Source organism: Aegilops tauschii, chromosome 6 (assembly GCF_002575655.3).
Source record: "Aegilops tauschii subsp. strangulata cultivar AL8/78 chromosome 6, Aet v6.0, whole genome shotgun sequence".
NCBI lineage: Eukaryota > Viridiplantae > Streptophyta > Magnoliopsida > Poales > Poaceae > Aegilops > Aegilops tauschii.
In genome coordinates this window covers 119859409-119878391 of record NC_053040.3, presented here as the reverse complement: position 1 = coordinate 119878391, position 18983 = coordinate 119859409, and the positions used below count along the sequence as shown (strand labels likewise).

Below are 18983 nucleotides of genomic sequence, written 5' to 3'. Positions count from 1 at the left end.
CAATCCTTCATGTCCTATTATTCTTGGTAGACCTTTCCTTAGAACGAGTGGTGCACTTATTGATATGAAAAAGGGAATATTAGATTCCAATTTCCATTAAGGAAAGGCATGGAACACTTTCCTAGAAATTAAATTAAATTACCTTATGAGTCTATTATGAGAGCCACTTATGGATTGCATCCCAAAGATGGCAATACCTATATCTATCCTTGCCTTTATGCCTAGCTAGGGGCGTTAAACGATAGCGCTTGTTGGGAGGCAACCCGATTTTATTTTTGTTTCTTGCTTTTTGGTTCTTGTCGGGGATATACCCCGCGGTATGACCCGGCCGGAGTTATAACCCGGAGGAGTTAAGTCAGATGATAACCCGGCAGGAGTTAAGTCAGATGATAACCCGGCAGGAGTTAAGTCAGATGATAACCCGACAGGAGTTAAGTCAGATGATAACTCGGCAGACCATAATAAACCGACATACCATCATAAACCGGCAGACCATCATAAACCGGCAGACAGTGATAACTGGTTGACAGTTATAACCCGACAGACAGTGATAACTGGTTGACAGTCATAACTCGGCAGATAGAGTCGCCTGGAGTTATGAAGACCGAGACGTTATGAAGCCCAAGACATTATGAAGCCCATGAAGAGGAGTCAGAATAGTTTTAAGTCTTATTCCGAGATGGACTCTACATGTAACCCGCCCCTTCAACTTATATAAGGAGGGGCAGGGCACCCCAAGAGGGGGGAGAAATAATCTTAGGGCTAGACATAACTGGGAGAGCCGGTTTACGGCGACTCCTTCGTGATGATAATGAGACCTAGCCACAAACATCATGTAGGGTTATTACCGGATGATGTTTCCTGGGGCCCGAAGCTGTCTAAATCCTTGTCTTGTGTTGCGTCTCTCAATTCCGCTCAACCCATCTCAAGCTACCACATAGATGCGTTGGCCTCACGACTAAGTCCTCACACTAGGACAGTTGGCGCCCACCGTGGGGCCCGCGCACGGTGGTGTTGAGTTGTTGGAGGGATCTCTCCTAGGGTTCGAGAAGCTCACGATTTCATCGGATGAAGAAAAGCTGACAAGTTCGTTGTTTTGTGATCTGGAACATGGTTAACTTTCCAGCCAGCGTATACAAGATTCATATCAAAGAAATTAGGGTTGCGTGATGTGCGACGAAGTATCACGATCCGTTAAATCTGAAGATAGATCGACATTTGTTGCCGCGGCCGCCATACAAACCAAGATGATATCTGATTTAGCAAGTTAGCCGTGTCCTGGTCGGACTCTTTGCTACTCGCCGGATAAACAAAAGCAACAAAGAGCGACAAGAGCGGCTCCCAAGAAGATTGAGTTGATCATTGCTGTTGCTGCACTCACGGAATGTCATGGCCAAGTATTAGGAGTAATAGTTGCATGGTTTACGAGATATGTTTTGATTTTGGAGTAGTAGTGTCGGGGATATACCCCACGGTATGACCCGGCCGGAGTTGTAAACCGGCTGGGACTTGGTAAACCGGCGGACAGTTAAGACAGACGGTAAACTGGCTGGTGGTAAACCGGCAGGAAGTCATAAACCGGCAGACCATCATAAACCAGCAGATCATCATAAACCGGCAAACCATCATAAACCGGCAGACCATCATAAACCGGCAAACAGTGATAACTGGGTTGCCAGGGGTTATGAAGCCCGAGACGTTATGAAGCCCGAGACATTATGAAGCCCAAGATGTTAAGAAGCCCATAAAGAGAAGTCAGAATAGTTAAGTCTTAAGTCCGAGTTGGACTCTACATGTAACCCGCCCCTTCAACTTATATAAGGAGGGGCAGGGCTCCCCAAAGAGGGACAAGCAAGAAGAAACAATCCCTAGGGCTAGACACAAAGAGCCGGTTTACCGGCGACCCTCTCGTGATGATAATGAGACCTAGCCACAAACAGCATGTAGGGTTATTACCGGATGATGTTTCCCGAGGCCCGAAGCTGTCTAAATCCTTGTCTTGGGTTGCGTCTCTCGATTCCGCTCAATCCCTCTCAAGCTACCACATAGATGTGTTGGCCTCACGACTAAGTCCTCACACCAGGACATCTGCCGTGACAAATCCACGACAGTTGGCGCCCACCGCGGGGCTTGCGCACGGTGGTCTTGAGTTTTTGGAGGGATCTATCTCAGGGATTGAGAAGTTCGCACTATGTTAGATGAAAAAAGAGCCGGCGCAGAAGACGTCCGACAAACAATCAAAGCGACATATACAAGATTTAAGATCAAGAGAAAATTAGGGTTGCGTCTAGGTGCTAGCGCACACGACCAGATGATCCGTCGAGGCCAGGTTAATTTTCGCTGCCGCTGCAAGTCGAAGTCTCGTATCCGAAAACAATCGATACGAGATACAAGTCACCGAAGTCCCGCCGAGTCCGACAGGTTTGACGGCTCCATGTCCGTATCTAAATCCAATTCGGAGGTCTATTTTCCTCTGTGGTGTTTAAATCGAGACATACTGACGCAGTACGAGTGACCCTGATGGTTGTTGCTCCCAAGGATAAATCATGGCAGTAGAGGCAAGGCTAGCAGGGTACGCGTGAAATCACCGAGTTATCATTGCCACTACTTTTTCTAGCCTGATGACCGAGTCAAATCTAGAAAACCACCGTGGCGCTATAAGGGAAAAAAGGCCACGGCCCGGTCTGTTCAACAGGTTACAACTTGGGGGCTGCTACATCAGCCTCAAGGCTGCTACACAGAGTATATACTACCAGGAAGACTGAAAGATCTCACGTGGTCAAAAAGTCCATCTTGGTACTAGATGTGATGGCTAGTACGCAAGTGGTCAAAAGGAAAAAGACAGGGATTAGCAAAGACAGACGATGGAATCTAGCCCGTGGACATCAAACCATGTCAGTTAGAAATTTTCAAATGCACTGCTTCGGCCCTGCTGAGTCGCCTACTTGCTGGGTTGAGCTGGCTTCGTCACGTGGCGGTGGCCCTGCCGGGTCTCGCTGCCGCAGACCACCTCAGCTGCCGCACGCTGAGTCACCGGACGCCACCGACCGCCTCTGCTCCTGGTCACTGCTGACCCGCGCTTGCCGTGAGCCGCCACCTCCGCCTTGTTGCACCTGCTTGGTGGGAGGACAGGCAGATCAATCATGTGCTGTTAAAAGGAACAGAGGTGCAGACAAAATTTGACAATGAGGATGAGCTCCAACAGGTTGATGCTAACCTGGTACGTGTTGATGGTGTTTACTTCAAAGGAATTTTCTCAACACTTTGAGGAAAAGACAAACGAAGACCCACATGAGTGCTTAGTGCTACATCAGACATGTACCTGTCCGGCTATCTTTTGATCTGAGTATGTGCAGTCCCAACATCCGCGTTCGCCAAATAAAAACCAGGTGCAATCCTTTCTGTGTATTTTATCAGCACATATTAAATTATTTGAGAACAATTACTCTGGTCTGTGGTATTTTTTCGCAGGACCATTATTTGTTAAAAAGGGTGTCGCAAGGGAGGTGCGCCAATATTATTTTTGCATTAGCGCTTGTCCGTGTCGTGTTTCTAGACGGATACGTGAGCAAGTCACCGCCCCGGACTACATCCACTAGCCGGGACTGCGCCTGTGATTGACTCGCGCGTCCGCACCGGCTTGCAACGCCACGGACGACTCGCCCGTCCGCTTTCGCGGCCGGTTCACGCATCCACACCGGTTTACAATGCGGAGGGCAACTTGCTCCTCGGCGCTGGCTTATAACACCGCGGCCGATTCATCTGTCCGCTCCTGCGGCCGATTCACCATTTATCTTTGCCTTGGTCTGCAATATTGTTTATGCAGGACAATTATTCACTGCAAAAACTATGGCTATATTATGGATGAATAACTCGCACCACCATAAGGCGCTAGTATCTTACCATGCCATCAAGCTCGATGAACATATGTGCAAGCCGCCATTCTGCAGACCGGTTTACATCAATATGATGTGGTTAACTCGCCCGTCCGCGCCGGTTTATAATGCCGCGGTTGACTCATCTGTCTGTGCCGCCTCTGAAGCCGCGGTCGTCTTTGTCGTCCGTTTCTCGCGGCCTGGTCTACATCAACATACCGGGCCGCACCTGTCTGCATGAGCTGTTTATTGAGTATGAGCAAGTCACAGCTTGGGTAGCCCGGTTTTCTTTCAACAAAATGGAGGCAAATTATCATATACTATCAACCGCCGTCTGCACTGGGTGGTTCAATGGGCAGGCGCACAAGTCGCCGCCACTACAGTTTGGTTAACTACAAATCACCAGTTGGAAGCAACCATTGGCCGACTTGCTGACACGGATCGTACGGGATCATTTGTAACCCGCCGTAGTCACCTCAACCTTCTGTGGATTCACATCGTGCTATCAACACCAATGATATACAAGTTTCAGCAAATTTAAGAACCCCAGGACGATGGAGGGAAAGATAACCCGGAACCAGAGGCTACTGTTATATTGATGAAAATTTAAAGGCCGTCAGAAAATTTCCGGCTTAGAAAGTATATGACAGTTACGAAATCCCGGCTCAATGAAGAAGTTTCGGGTCATCAGAAAGGATTCCGGTTTAAAAACCGGCTCAAGGAAAGTCAGTCTCACTGAAGCTCTCAATATCCGGTTTACAATCCGGTTCAAGGGAAATCTATTCTCCCACAAAGCTCTGAAGCGCTCAAATCCGGTTTAAAAATGTCCGGTTCAAAAAGGAATTAACTTCTCGCAAGTTCGAGTTTAAAGGCCGTCAGAAAATTTCCGGCTAAAAATGAAGATTCCGGTTTAAAATCCGGTTCAAGGGAAAGATGTCTCCCACAAGCTTTGAAGCTCTCAGTATCCGGTTCAAAATCCCGGTTCAAGAAGAATTTATCTTTTGCAAAAAGTTAAAGGTTGCCGAAGAGGACCTGCTGCCATGATGCGCGGTTCAAACATGGGTATCCTGCCTTATTGTCTTATCATATTATTGATCACGTGGGGGTTTCTATTTCATAAAGCGGCGTCCGGTTTACCCTTGATTCAGCTTATCAAAGCTTTATACAATATCACTTGGGGCTTGGTCGTATCCGAACCATAGCTACACCTCTTGATCGGCGCAATGCCACAACATCACTTGGGGGCTTGGTCGTATCCGAACCATAGTCACACCTCTTGATCAGCTCAAAGCCAAATTACTCCGGGGCCAAAGAGAGTGTTGTAAAACAACAACTCAAACATAGGCACCCACTGAGCACAGCTCAAAATGTTACTTGGGGATTCTTTGCTGTCGAAATGAACAAAGAATCTACACTTGTAATAGGCTATCAAGCCATGGCTTGGAAGCCTGGTGTATACACCTAAAACCCCGGGTTAACCTGCCTATTTAAGTAAGTCACTCCGCCCAGGTAAACCTGGTATGACCCTTCGAACTTTGACAAGTTACTCTAAAATAAAGACCCTGAACTTGTCAAGTTAAAACGATGATTGGTTAAGGATTGAGGACCATCTTAAAAGGCTTTGTGAAATGGTTTAACTCAGTGGCCTGGCAGCCCATGAAAAGCCTCGAATTTGAGGCCTGGCAGCCCGTGAAAAGCCTCGACTACAAGGGTTTTTATTCGCTTTTTGCTAAGTTTTCTCTCTTTTGACAAGATTTGTGATGTTTTTAAACCGGTGTTCATCAACCCGGTTAGGCTGTCAACTCCAAGTTGTCAGTATATGATCAGTTATAATTTGGAGATTACTAACCCGGTCTGGTTTCGACTATAAGTCGTCAGTATTATATATGGTTAATTCGGTGTTTATTACAACCCGGTACGGTTTTATCATAAACCGGCATAATATGGAAGGAGTTATCAGTACTCAAAATTTGGGTTATCACCCTTACTACAAAAAGTTGGTAAACCAACGATGTGATTCAATGTCACAGGTATGATATATTTCATATTTGATTATTCTTAAGTGCAGCCTTGGTTTTAAACCCGGGTTATATGTTGGGCATTATGACCCGTCCGGCGGTACACCGCCAGGACACTTTAAACTTGTTGTATGCAGAAACAGGTTGAATAAAGCATGATTATAAATCACCGGCGTTTATTAACCCGGCCTGGCTTCCGAATATAAGTCGCCAGTATGATGATAAATTATCCGGTGTTTATTAAACCGGTCTGGCTTTAAGACGATAAGTCGCCAGTATATGATGAGAAATTATCCGGTGTTTGTTAACCCGGCCTGGCTTTCGACTATAAGTCGCCAGTATATATTTGGATTGCGCCATCAAAATCATGCGCTTATAAATCATTGGGTTATATTATTCAAATAGCCAACATGGCTGGATTTTTATCAATAACCAATATTATGACTGAGGTTTTCAAAGTCGCTTTAGCGCAATGGATATTATTTTATCGATGGATATGATTTATTCCACAATGGAAGGAATAGTCCCGAGTCGCTGCAGGCTTATATTACGACCCGGCACTTGGGGGCTACATTATTCAAATTGAGATTATATCAAATATGCAAGTCTCATGTCACTGCAAGCATGCACCATGACACTTGGGGGCTAATGCAAAGTCATTTTAATTGGCCTTATTGAAGACTCGACTCATCACATCATAATGAGCCGGCCCTTGGGGGCTATCAATTGCTCCTGTCAACAATTCAAGGTACACAAGACTTAAAACCATTATATTGAAAGGTCCATTGCTCAGTTGGTAAAGCACAAAGCTCTTAACCTTCTGGACGTGGGTTCAAGCCCCATGGGGGTTACATTTTATGATGTTCTTTTCAAAGAAGTATATATAAAGTATCAGCTCAATATTATCTTACTGAGCCGGCCCTTGGGGGCTACACGTTATTGTTCAAATCTACATGATCATATTTATAAAGTCACTGCTCATTATTGCATAATGACCCGGCCCTTGGGGGCTACATATGTGGAATACTCAGTTCTGACTAGCTAGTGATTGAGATGAATAACCTGGATTTCTTCAAGCTTGTGACATTCATATTGAAGCAAACCTTAAGCTGTTACTACGTTACCTTCTTAAGATTTGAGGGCTACAAGTGATAGGCATATAAGAGGTATATTTTCAAAAGCTGATGTTAACAAACAGTTATGATCCGGTGTCATCAATATTTGTAAACCGGCAAAGTTCTACATTCTTAAACCGGCAAGTTCTACATTCTTAAACCGGCTGAAGATCAGATGAGTATTTCAAAGACCAATATTTTTGTTAAGCATTGGGAGCTGAGTCAAAGAAGTTATTCTTCACAATATTTCTCTGTGACAAACCAATGTCAGCAAATTGATTATGAAGCTGGCCTATTGACCCGGATTTTCTAGAAGGAAATGACAAGGATTTAAAGATGCCCAGGATCAGTTTAACATGGATAAATCCAAATTAAACTGGGGCTAATGTCGGGGATATACCCCACGGTATGACCCGGCCGGAGTTGTAAACCGGCTGGGACTTGGTAAACCGGCGGACAGTTAAGACAGATAGTTAAGACAGATGGCTAAGACAGACGGTAAACCGGCAGGAAGTCATAAACCGGCAGACCATCATAAACCGGCAGATCATCGTAAACCGACAGACCATCATAAACCGGCAAACAGTGATAACTGGGTTGCCAGGGGTTATGAAGCCCGAGACGTTATGAAGCCCAAGATGTTAAGAAGCCCATAAAGAGAAGTCAGAATAGTTAAGTCTTAAGTCCGAGTTGGACTCTACATGTAACCCGCCCCTTCAACTTATATAAGGAGGGGCAGAACTCCCCAAAGAGGGACAAGCAAGAAGAAACAATCTCTAGGGCTAGACACGAAGAGCCGGTTTACCGACGACTCTCTCATGATGATAATGAGACCTAGCCACAAACAACATGTAGGGTTATTACCGGATGATGTTTCCCGGGGCCCGAAGCTGTCTAAATCCTTGTCTTGTGTTGCGTCTCTCGATTCCGCTCAATCCCTCTCAAGCTACCACATAGATGCGTTGGCCTCACGACTAAGTCCTCACATCAGGACATCTGCCGTGACAAATCCACGACAAGTAGTGCTACTGCTACTACTAGAACGTGAGCTCTAATCAGAACAAGATCAACTCCTATTCATCATGTGAAGGCATCTGAAGAATTAAGGGAAGATTCCAGCGTGTTAAGCTACCTCCGAGTCGACCCGCCTCTATGCTGCTAAAAAATAAAGGGTACTACGACCCGGCCTAAGTCACGGACTCAAACTCTGCCTTTGACTCGTCTCTGCATCAAGCAGCCGCAGCGCCGTGGTGGCGGTGAGCAGCTGCCGCGCGGTCTCAACCATCGCCAGGGCCTCCCCTCACCTCGAGCTGCAGCGGGCAGGCCCTGACGTTGAGCCGGCCTGGCCCTGAGCTGCCCTGGCCCCGCTCTACTTCACCTCCTCCGACCGCTGCATCAAGCTACCATCATGGCGAGTCGCTGGCCGCATCAAGCTGCCTTTGTCGGGGCTCCCCTGCAAGAAACCGCCCCGGATTCCTCTGCCACTATGGGTCGCGAGCCGCCTCCCGTCCGAGTCACCATCGGACCTTGCCGGCTTGAACCGCCTCGCTTCTCAGCCGTGGCCTCGCTTATCCGCCTCCGCTGCCGGGTTGAGCCGGCCCTAGCGCCACAAGTCATCGCCGTCCTCAGGCCGTCCCTTGCTCGTTTTTTGCGCCGAGCTGCCGGTTTAGGTCGCGGCCCGAGACGCCTGTGAGTCACCACCACCTCTGAGTCGCCGCTCCGGGTGGCCGTCGCCTTCGCCCACTTCATCGTCGTCCTCAGGCCGTCCCGGTCGAGCCGCAGCCGCCTCGCCGGTCTATCCCCTCGGCTCTGAACCGCCGCATCGTCAAGCCACCCCCTACCTCAGCTCCAGCTGCGGGTCGCTTCGTCCTAGTCGACTGTGCTAATTCGTCGCTGTCTCTCATCCATGAACCGCCGGAGGGCCATCGACCCGCCACTTGGCCAGGGCATGCCTTGACTCGCTGAGCTTTCCTGTTCTGTGCCGGTTCAGCCCGTGCCTCCCTCAGCTGCTGTTGGCTTCACGGCCCCTCTCTGAGGCCAGCCGCAACTGAGCCGCTGTCATCCTCCGCCTCTGTAGCGCCACTGTTTTGCTTTTGCACCGCCGGGTTACTGCTTTGACTCGCTGCTGACTTCGTCGCCATAGCTGCGCCGGACCACCCTCACCTCTTCCTGCTATACGCGCTCGCGCTGAACCGGCCACGGCCGTGCCTCTCCAACCCGCCGATGCCGCGGACGCACCTCGATGACCAGCCGAAGTGCCCTTGTTGCAGCATCCGGATCAACAAAACGCTTCTGAGTCGCCACCGAGTACACCTCCACCGGTCGAGCCGTCGTGGTCATTCTGAACCATCACCCGCCGCTGCTGTCTCTGCGGTTACAAGCTGCCGTTTGTCTAAACCGCCACTACTGCACCTTCTGCCCGCGCCGCGCCTCGTCTCTGAATCGGAAACCCCTACAACCTTTTGACGAGTCGCCGGTTTGGCCGGTTCTGGCGCACCATGTCAGTCGTAGCCCCCACAAAACGGTCCGGGTCGCCTTCGCCGCTTTGCCACTACCGACGCTCGCCGTCGCCTTCAAGCTACTAAGACATTTGTCGTCTTGCCTCGTTGCAAAGCCTGCGCATCAATCCGGCCAGTCGCCGCTTCGCCTCCACGACCCGGCCTCGCTGCTTTAAACCGGCGCCCCCGAGTTGCCGCTCTGCTCCACTTCCATAAACCGCCGCCTCTCGCACTGCTCCGCCTCGACATGGGTGTCCCTGAGCTGCCTTGTTTCTTTTTCCTAAAGTGGTTGCGGGCGTACGCAGTGTCACGCGGGTGCCTGACCGCGTGGCTGTTACTGCTCCTCCACCCGTGATCTACTTCCCCAAGAAGATCTAAGCCAACATTTGGTGCTATGTTATTTACACCTTACGTAAAGACCATCAATCAACGAGTACAACTAATCAAGCTGCTACATTTGCTCAAAGATCGCTAATATGGGTATGTGATTTTATTGTGCCTTCAAAGTTGAGATTTAATGACCCAGTGGCTCTCAAGATTTTGGGCAAGACTGGCTGTTAAAACAGGAACAGACTTATTTGCCAAAGTACTGCAAGAGATTGTTATCTGTCCGCCGAAGCAATTTTTTATAAAAAGAAACAATTCATGGCGGAGTGTACACGATGGATGGGCAGATTTACTTGCGCCCGTATGCTTGCATCAACTGCTACTTCGAGCATGGATCAAACTGATATGACATCAACGTCCTCGTGGTCTCCGGAGTGGAGAGTTTAAGTACAAATATGGAAGGCTAATTGATGAACAGTGTGTCTGCGCACGGGGCTAGAAGAAAAGTTACTGAGAAAATTCATTGGTTTGACTGGTTCTAAGGTAACATTTGATTCTATCCAGAAGGCATCACTTGGTAAAATTATTATCGGTACTAGTCCGATGTCAGTACAACTATTACATCCATCTGGAATAAATCTACGGGCATGGACACCAGGAGAACAAGGGATTATTTGTTCAGTCTATGTTCATTCGGCAAAAATATCAGGTGCTATCTCGAAAATGGCTTTTGGTGGCCGAGCACCATGCAGGCCGTAATCAGCTCCGTCAGCACCCGTTGCGATCGGTGCCAAGGAGGTACGACTCTACTGTATTCTGCATGTATTCGTAGAAGCGGACGATACATAGTGCTCGTATTTGCCAATTAGTAAAAAGTGCGGGCTCATGTATACTAGCAGGCACAGGAGCGCTGCACAGATGCATGTCACTGTCACAGCGTGCATCGGCTCTTGCGGCACCTGTACTCGGCACGGGATCGACCCTGTCAAAATGTTCCACGGCAGGGAGCCGTTATGAGGTCGAACGTTGAGGAATCCAGCCGTTGCCATGGTCTCACCGGCTATTTATAGCAGTGATGGACTCGTTTTCCTCCTCAAACACAATCGTCATGGCTTCATCTTCATCCTCAGTTCGTTCCAGGGAAATGTCTGAACAAGAGGAATAAAACTGAAATCACGGAGTTCCCAAGCAATTATCGAACACAACAAGCAAACTACAGATACAGATTCTCACTATCATAGTGCAGAGTTGCTAGCAGCCTAACATCCGACAGAAGCACAGTTCAATGAACTGCTACACTTCAACCACAAAAACATAACAACATCACTCGTAGAAATCCGCCCAAGGCGTGTTGGTGCAAGTGTTCCTCCTGTTTCCTGTCAGACTGCACCTGGAGCAGCGAGGCGACTTCCTTGGCGCCTTCGGAAGATCACCGCGCTGCGGACATGTAGTGGTCTTGTGCCCCTGACCACGGCAGATTGAACAAAACCGACTCCTTTTAGCCGGTTGTTCATATGGCGCTTTGTCGCGGCTTGTTGTAGGCCGCCCCGCTGGTCTCTTCTTGGATGGTGCCCCAAAGCTGTCTGAACATTGCGAGACACTCTGCACCTGATTGTTGTTTGTGCGCTATAGACGAGCCTGCAGAATCACCCGCCATTTCTCTGTTGGATAATCCCATGCCATCACGTACATCGGCTACCGGTTCAAGCAATGCCTTTGCATTTCTTAGCTGCTCCATGGCAAGAGTATATGCATCGACATTGCTATCACCAAGTCTAACAATTTCAAGGCAAAGTAGATGCGGATTGTTATGTCGCCGCGAGGAGTACTTGAGAGGACCTTGGTCTTTCTGGGAACGGATAAATTCTGGAGGCAGTATATCCCTTGCATCCCTTGTCCAACGCTTCAGCACATGTTTTGCCGGAACCTCTTGCAGACCAAGCTGGATCATCACCTGTGAAAAAAAGGGCCAGTGTCAAAATGTACCATTTTTCTCTGATCTCAATAATAAGTCGTCTTCCGGTCACAAAGAAAGAACAATATCATCAACAACAACCAACACACCTTTAGTGCATGACTACAGACCATGCCAAAATGCTCAAACATCCCGCATTCGCATTTCAATTCATCAGCAAGCTCGTTGACCTGGACGAGGAATTCATTTTTGCACCACTTGTCTCGGGAATCTTTTTTTACATGCCTTGCTATGTATTCACGACAAGGGACAACTTCGACCAGAACATATGACCCACCCTCATATAGCATCTCGCCAAAATTTTCAAACATAGCCCGTGTGTAAATTTTCGATGCATGAATCTCGATGGGGAGGTTCTGAGCCAGCACAACACCACCCTGCATGTGGAGAAATACAATTAGCATGTGCGGCACATGATGTAACTCGTCAGCAGGGCACGATCCATTATAAGATAGAAAAATACACGTGGGAGAACATACAAACATTGTACTCTTACCAGCTTGGTTCTTTTCTCCTGGTAACTCTCCTCTGAATCTCTATCAAATTGCATCTTCTCATATTGCCTAACAAAGAAGTGCATCGGGGATCCTGACGGCACGTACCCTTTGAGCAAATGGTTTGCACTCTCGCTCCGCTGCGTGCTAGTCATCTTGGCACAGAAAAAATTCATGAAGTAAGGTTTAGCCCGTTTCATCCTGGTCTCATAAATCTGGGTGAGAAATGTGTTTTTTTTGCAACCCATGCTTATCAAGCATACACGCCCAGCCATCCTCAAATTCCTTCTCACAAACGATGTGATGCACCATCTTGTTGAACTCTTGTTTGAACTCAGCGCCCTTGGCCATCAATGATCCAAGGCTCTCTTTTGCTTTCTTCAGGACATGCCATTTGCACTGTCGATGCACTGTATGTGGCATGACATCTTTTATGGCAACTTCCATCGCACGAGCTTGATCTGAAACTAACAGTTTTTTTGTGATCATTTATAGAATGAAATACTTTTTCAGAACACACAATGAAGATCAAGATGTTGGTCACGTTTAATCGAGATCAATCGTTCATACCCGTGAGGATAGTGCGCGGCAGAGGAGCACCTATTATATGGAAGAACTCTGTAAATATCCATCTGAAAGTGTCGATTTTCTCATCGCTCATCAGCACACCACCAAAAAAAATGCTTTGGAAGTGATTGTTGACACCAACAAGAAGACCGAACGGCATGTCATATAGATTTGTCTCATATGTGGTATCAAATGTGACAGCGTCGCCAAAGCACTTAAACTGCTCAATGCTTCTTCCTATTGTCCACATCAAAGTCTTAACTCTACCTTCAAGATCAAGTTGTACACTGTATTTAAACTCAGGATCCTCAGCCTGCATTGCGTTGAAAACCTGTATTGTCTTCGTGGCATCATTTTCCGATTGCTCTTTATTAAGTTTTCCACATAGAGTTTTTAGAGATCTCTTTGTGAATGACACCTCCTTCACCGTTCCAAAAAAACTGCCAACTACACTGTAAACCTTGCTTAAGCTTATATTGTTTTCTCCTAGCTGTTTCACCAAGTCTCTGGTATATCTATCTATGTGTCGGTGAGACTTCCAGTGTAGCTTCTCCATACAATTACCTAAGAGTGCATGGTTGTGCTCTGATTTGTGTTCACATATGTACCATCCTTTATCTTCAGATCTAGGCACCCACATCAACGCACCGCACCCGGACCTTGTCGATCAGCTGTTGGATTGCAATGGCTTACCCTGCAGAGTTTTACAGATCAACACACAACAAGATAAATATGGAAAGAAGTGCTCGCACGGAAACATTTTTTTTCATTCCTGAAGCGGTGAATTATGCTTACCGCACATGCGCACACAAACTCTTGCATACACTTTGTCCGATGAACATTCAGTCTGCTTTTGGCATACCTGACGCCAAAGCCAGTCTCCCGGGAGTATAGGTTGTAAAACTCGTACGCTTCCTCAACTGTGTTAAAGCTAGTTCCGACCGCCGGATTGACAACACTATCAGCCTTGTTCTCCGCGTAAGCCCTCATTGAAGCCTCAAGCGCAGGAACTCTGCTTGGGTTGGCATCCCTTTCTTCTGACGCCTTGCCAATCCTAATACTGCATTTTTTTTCCAAAACTGTTGTTAACTGTATTTTCTAGTAGTCCAAACCTAGATAGGAAGAGTAATCCCTAAAATTTCAGTACTGAACATTGATGCAGAATCATGTATTTACGTTCTACAAGGATGACACCTAGGATTAAAGTTTGTGGTTATCAAGCTAGCATCAGAACTATATATAAGAACGAAACATTTTTTGGTTTGTCCATGGTGGAAAAACACCCCCACGGGTGTGTGTTCTTTTGCTACAGGCTATGCAGAAAGCTAGAACCAGTGGTACAGATGAAAGATAAGGGCAAAATCAAGCGTGTGTCTATTACCGTCGACTCCAGCAGGAGCCCTTTGAATTGTTGACGATGACACCATCTGCATCTCCATCTTCTCTCACAGATGCAGCTTTCTCGCAATCAGGGGGCATGTCGTTTGAGTCACCAACGACCTCACTTCTGTTCAGTTGCAGAATAAGACAACATCCTCTTCCATATCTCCAGCATGCCCTTCGTCGCCGCTGCTGTCCATGGGCTCAGAACATATCAGATCAGCCAAGGGGCCGTGAGCTTCATGGATAGAAGCAACCACAGACTCCACAACATCTATCCCACCACCCAAAATATCTCCCGCATCTAGCCTAGGAACCAATCTGCAGGACACAGAAGTTACCGACCAAGTCAGATCCAACGAAACAAGGGGAGAAGAAATCAAGAACAAGTACCGAAAATGAAGCAGCAGAATAACAAATAAATCCCAAATCGAAAGAAGTAACAGCAAGAGAGTCAATATGGCAGGTGGCTCTCACCCAGATTCTTCTTCCTCAAAGAAGAACTCGAGGCCATCCATGGCGAATCGCCGCTCCGCACAGCAAGAGACGACCAAGGAAAGAAAAAGAAACCGATCATGTGGTTAAGCAGCTGTAGCGCCAGATCGGCCCATTAAAGCGGGGATAATATTGTACCAGCCACCGTTGCAGCTACATGGGCCAATCTTTAAATGAGCTCAGCAGGCGCATGAGGTGCCCGCGTACACACCGCGTGCCGTCCATGCCCACGTACAACGGTGGCACACCAGCCCATAGCACGGCTGTATTCCAACTCATCAGGCACCGTATATAGCAATCGAGAAAAAGGGAGCACACATCACGGCGATACATGCACGGCACGAGATTACGGCCTGCAGGGTGCTCGGCCACCAAAACGACGCTCCCGTGCTATCTGCCCTATTTATTTCATCATTATACTTTAATTCTCTCCGAGAAACATTATTCTGCCTTCAATGTTTTTATGCGCAGGACAAATGGTTCCATGTTCATGGCAGAGACGATAAGATCATCTGTCATCCAAATACATCAGGACAATTATTCACTGCCGAAGTGGAGTTATATCGCGGATATGGAGTGCATAGCATCGTCATTTTGCACTAACATTTATCCGTGCTGCCCTGCTCAACGGCAGTGCTTACGCTGCCACCCTTGCGGTCTGGTCTACGTCAACACACCGGGCCGCACCTATCTGCATGAGCAGTCTATTGAGTATGAGCAAGTCACTGCTTGGGTAGCCCGGTTTTCTTCCAACAAATTGGAGGCAAGTTATCATCAGCCGCTATCTACGCTGGATGGCTCAATGGACATGCACACAAATCGCTGCCACTACAGTTTGGTTAACTTCAAACAGCCAGTTGGAAGGAACCATTGGCCGAGTTGCTGACACGGTTCATACGGGATCATCTATAACCCGTCGCAGTCACCCCAACCTTCTGTGGATTCACATCGCATTATCAACACCAATGATATATACCTTCTGCTATGGTCAAGTACGAAGAATCTTAAGACAACTCCTTGAGTCATCTTAAGACTCGGGGGCTACGATGATATGATTCAGCAAGTCTTGCCAGTTTTAGAAAATTCAAGTGCCCAGGACGTTGAAGGAAAAGATAACCCGGTCCCTGAGGCTACTGTTATATTGATGAAAAATTTGAAGGCCGTCAGAAATATTCCGGCTCACAATGATGCTTCCGGTTTATAGTCCGGTTTAAGGGAAATCCCGTTTCCCACACAACGCAGAAGCCCTTAGTATCTGGTTCAAATCCGGTTTAAGAAGGAAACTATCTCTTGCAAAGCTCTGACGCTCTCAATATCCGGTTCAAAATCCCGGTTCAAGAAGAATTTATCTCTTGCAAAAAGTTAAAGGTTGCTGAAGAGGACCTGCTGCCAGGATGCGCGGTTCAAACATGGGTATCCTGCCTTATTGGCTTATCATATTATTGATCACTTGGGGGCTTGGTCATATTCGAACCATAGCTACACCTCTTGATCGGTGCAAGGCCACCAGGGAAATTACTTAGGGGCAAAAGAGAGTGCTGCAAAAGCACAACTCAAACATAGGCACCCACTGAGCACGGCTCAAAATATTGCTTGGGGATTCTTTGCTTCGCAATGAACAAAGAATCTACACTTGTAATAGGCTATCAAGCCACGGCTTGGAAGCCAGGTGTATTCACCTAAAACCCCGGGTTATCCTGCCTTTTTAAGTAAGCCACTCCGTCCAGGTAAACCTGGTATGACCCGCCGAACTTTTGACAAGTCAATCTCATAGACCCTGAACTTGTCAAAGTTAAAACGACGATTGGTTAAAGATTGAGGTCCATCTTAAAAGGCTTTGCAAAATGGTTTAACTCAGTGGCCTGGCAGCCCATGAAAAGCCTCGATTTGGGGCCTCGCAGCCCGTGAAAAGCCTCGCATGTTCTTTTTTGCTTTATTTGCCAAGTTTTTACTCTTTTGATGAGGTTTATAAAATTTTATAATAGACCGGCGTTTATTGACCCGGCTTGGCTTTCAACTACAAGTTGTCAGTACATGATCAGTTATAATTCGGCGCTTATTAACCCGGTCTGGTTTCGACTATAAGTCACCAGTGTTATATATGGATAATCCGGTGTTTATTACAACCCGGTACGGTTTTATCATAAATCGGTATAATATGGAAGGAGTTATCAGTACTCAAGACTGGGGTTATCACCCTTACTACAAAAAGTTGGTAAACCAACGATGTGATTCCATGTCACAGAAACAGGTTGAATAAAGCATGATTATAAATCATCGGCGTTTATTAACCCGGCCTGGTTTTCGACTCTAAGTCGCCAGTATATGATGATAAATTATCCGGTGTTTATTAACCCAGCCTGGCTTTGGACTATAAGTCGCCAGTATATATATTTGGATTGCGCCATTGGAATCATGCGCTTATAAATCATTGGGTATATTATTCAAGTCTTTAAATAGCCAACATGGCTGTATTTTTATTAGGGACAATTGCATTTTTACCCCTAGTTGGTTCCTACCCACGGGTTTTGCCCTTACTTTTTGAGCTTGCTTAGTTTTGCCCTTACTTTTTCCATCGTGGTCCCTCGAATGCCATTTGACCCTTTGACCAAAACTTTGAAAATTCATAACTAATTCATATGAACTCAGAAAAATGCAAATAAGATATCAAAATGTTCAGATAAACATTACCTTTATGTGCATATCATTTGCATTCAGGACAAAAGCACCCTTTAAACTACCTAAGGTAATTAATGTTATTAACATTATTAAAAATAAAAAGGTATAAACAATACTTTTTCATGAATAAAAATTACATGCAAATGTAAGTGATGTTTTCTGAACATCCAGATATCTTATTTCCATTTTCTGAGTTCATATCATCTTGTTATGAATGTTCTAAAGACTTTGACCATTATTTGGAAACTTCATAACAAGTTGATACGAACTCAGAAAAATGCAAATAAGATATCAGGATGTTCAGAAAACATCACCTACATTTGCATGTAATTTTTATTCATGAAAAAAATATTGTTTATACCTTTTTATTTTTAATAATGTTAATAACATTAACTACCTCATGTAGTTTAAACGATGCTTTTGTCCTGAATGCAAATGATATGCACATAAAGGTAATGTTTATCTGAACATTTTGATATCTTATTTGCATTTTTCTGTGTTCATATGAATTAGTTATGAATTTTCAAAGTTTTGGTCAAACGGTCAAAGGGCATTTGAGGGACCTCGACATAAAAAGTAAGGGCAAAACTGAGCAAGCTCGAAAAGTAAGGGCAAAACCCGTGGGTAGGAACCAACTAGGGGTAAAAATGTAATTTTCCCTTTTTATTATGGTTATCAATAACCAATATTATGGTTGAGGTTTTCAAAGTCGCTTCAACGCAATGGATATTATTTTATCAATGGGTATGATTTATTCTACAATGGAAGGAATAGTCCCGAGTCGCTGCAGGCTTACGACCCGGCACTTGGGGGCTACATTATTCAAGTTGAGAATTACATCAAATATGCAAGTCCCATGTCACTGCCAGCATGCACCATGACACTTGGGGGCTAATGCAAAGTCATTTTTGTTCACCTCATCAAAGACCCGACTCATCACATCATAATGAGCCGGCCCTTGGGGGCTACCAATTGCTCCTGTCAAAATTCAAGGTACACAAGTTTTAATCCATTATATCGAAAGATTCATTGCTCATTTGGTAAAGCACAAAGCTCTTAACCTTGTGGACGTGGGTTCAAGCCCCGTGATGAGAGTTACATCATATGATGTTATTTCAATGAAGTATACATCAAGTCCCAGCTCAGTGTTATCTTACTAAGCCGGCCCTTGGGGGCTACACGATGCTGAAAAAGTCTACGTGATCATATATTTTCAAAGTCCCTGCTCATTATTTGCATAAATGACCCGGCCCTTGGGGGCTACACTGGTTGAATTTTTTATGAGCATAAGGCAATTACAAGTCCCAGGTTGCTGCAAGCATGACAACCCGGCACTGGGGGGCTACATATGTGGAATATTCAGTTCTGACTGGTGATTGGGATGAACAAACTGGATTTCTTCAAGCTTGTGACATTTATATTTGAAGCAAGTCTTAATTTGTTGCTATTCTATCTTCTTAAGACTTGGGGCTACAAGTGATAGGCATATAAGAGGTATATTTTCAAGCATGATGTTAACTACAATTATGACTCGGTGCCATCAATATTTATAAACCGGCA

The 18983-nt window shown here is 46.2% G+C and overlaps 1 protein-coding gene across 2 annotated transcripts; it reads right to left on the bottom strand.

Annotated features, from left to right (window-relative positions):
- Window positions 1–10995: 10995 nt before the first annotated feature.
- LOC109741899 (protein FAR-RED ELONGATED HYPOCOTYL 3) lies at window positions 10996–15115 on the bottom strand. Of its 2 annotated transcripts, none has more exons than XM_020300988.4 (7): window positions 14727–15115; window positions 14251–14570; window positions 13665–13929; window positions 12873–13563; window positions 12305–12763; window positions 11898–12185; window positions 10996–11787 (listed from the first exon to the last, which is right to left on the bottom strand). In XM_020300988.4, exons 5-7 carry the CDS (start codon window positions 12575–12577, stop codon window positions 11344–11346), a joined length of 1005 nt encoding a protein of 334 aa, XP_020156577.1. In that variant the 5' UTR covers window positions 12578–12763; window positions 12873–13563; window positions 13665–13929; window positions 14251–14570; window positions 14727–15115; the 3' UTR covers window positions 10996–11343. The 2 variants fall into 2 exon arrangements, with proteins under 2 accessions (XP_020156577.1, XP_020156578.1); XM_020300989.4 differs by having other exon boundaries at window positions 12305–12769; window positions 14727–15009.
- Between the last annotated feature and the right edge of the window lie 3868 nt (window positions 15116–18983).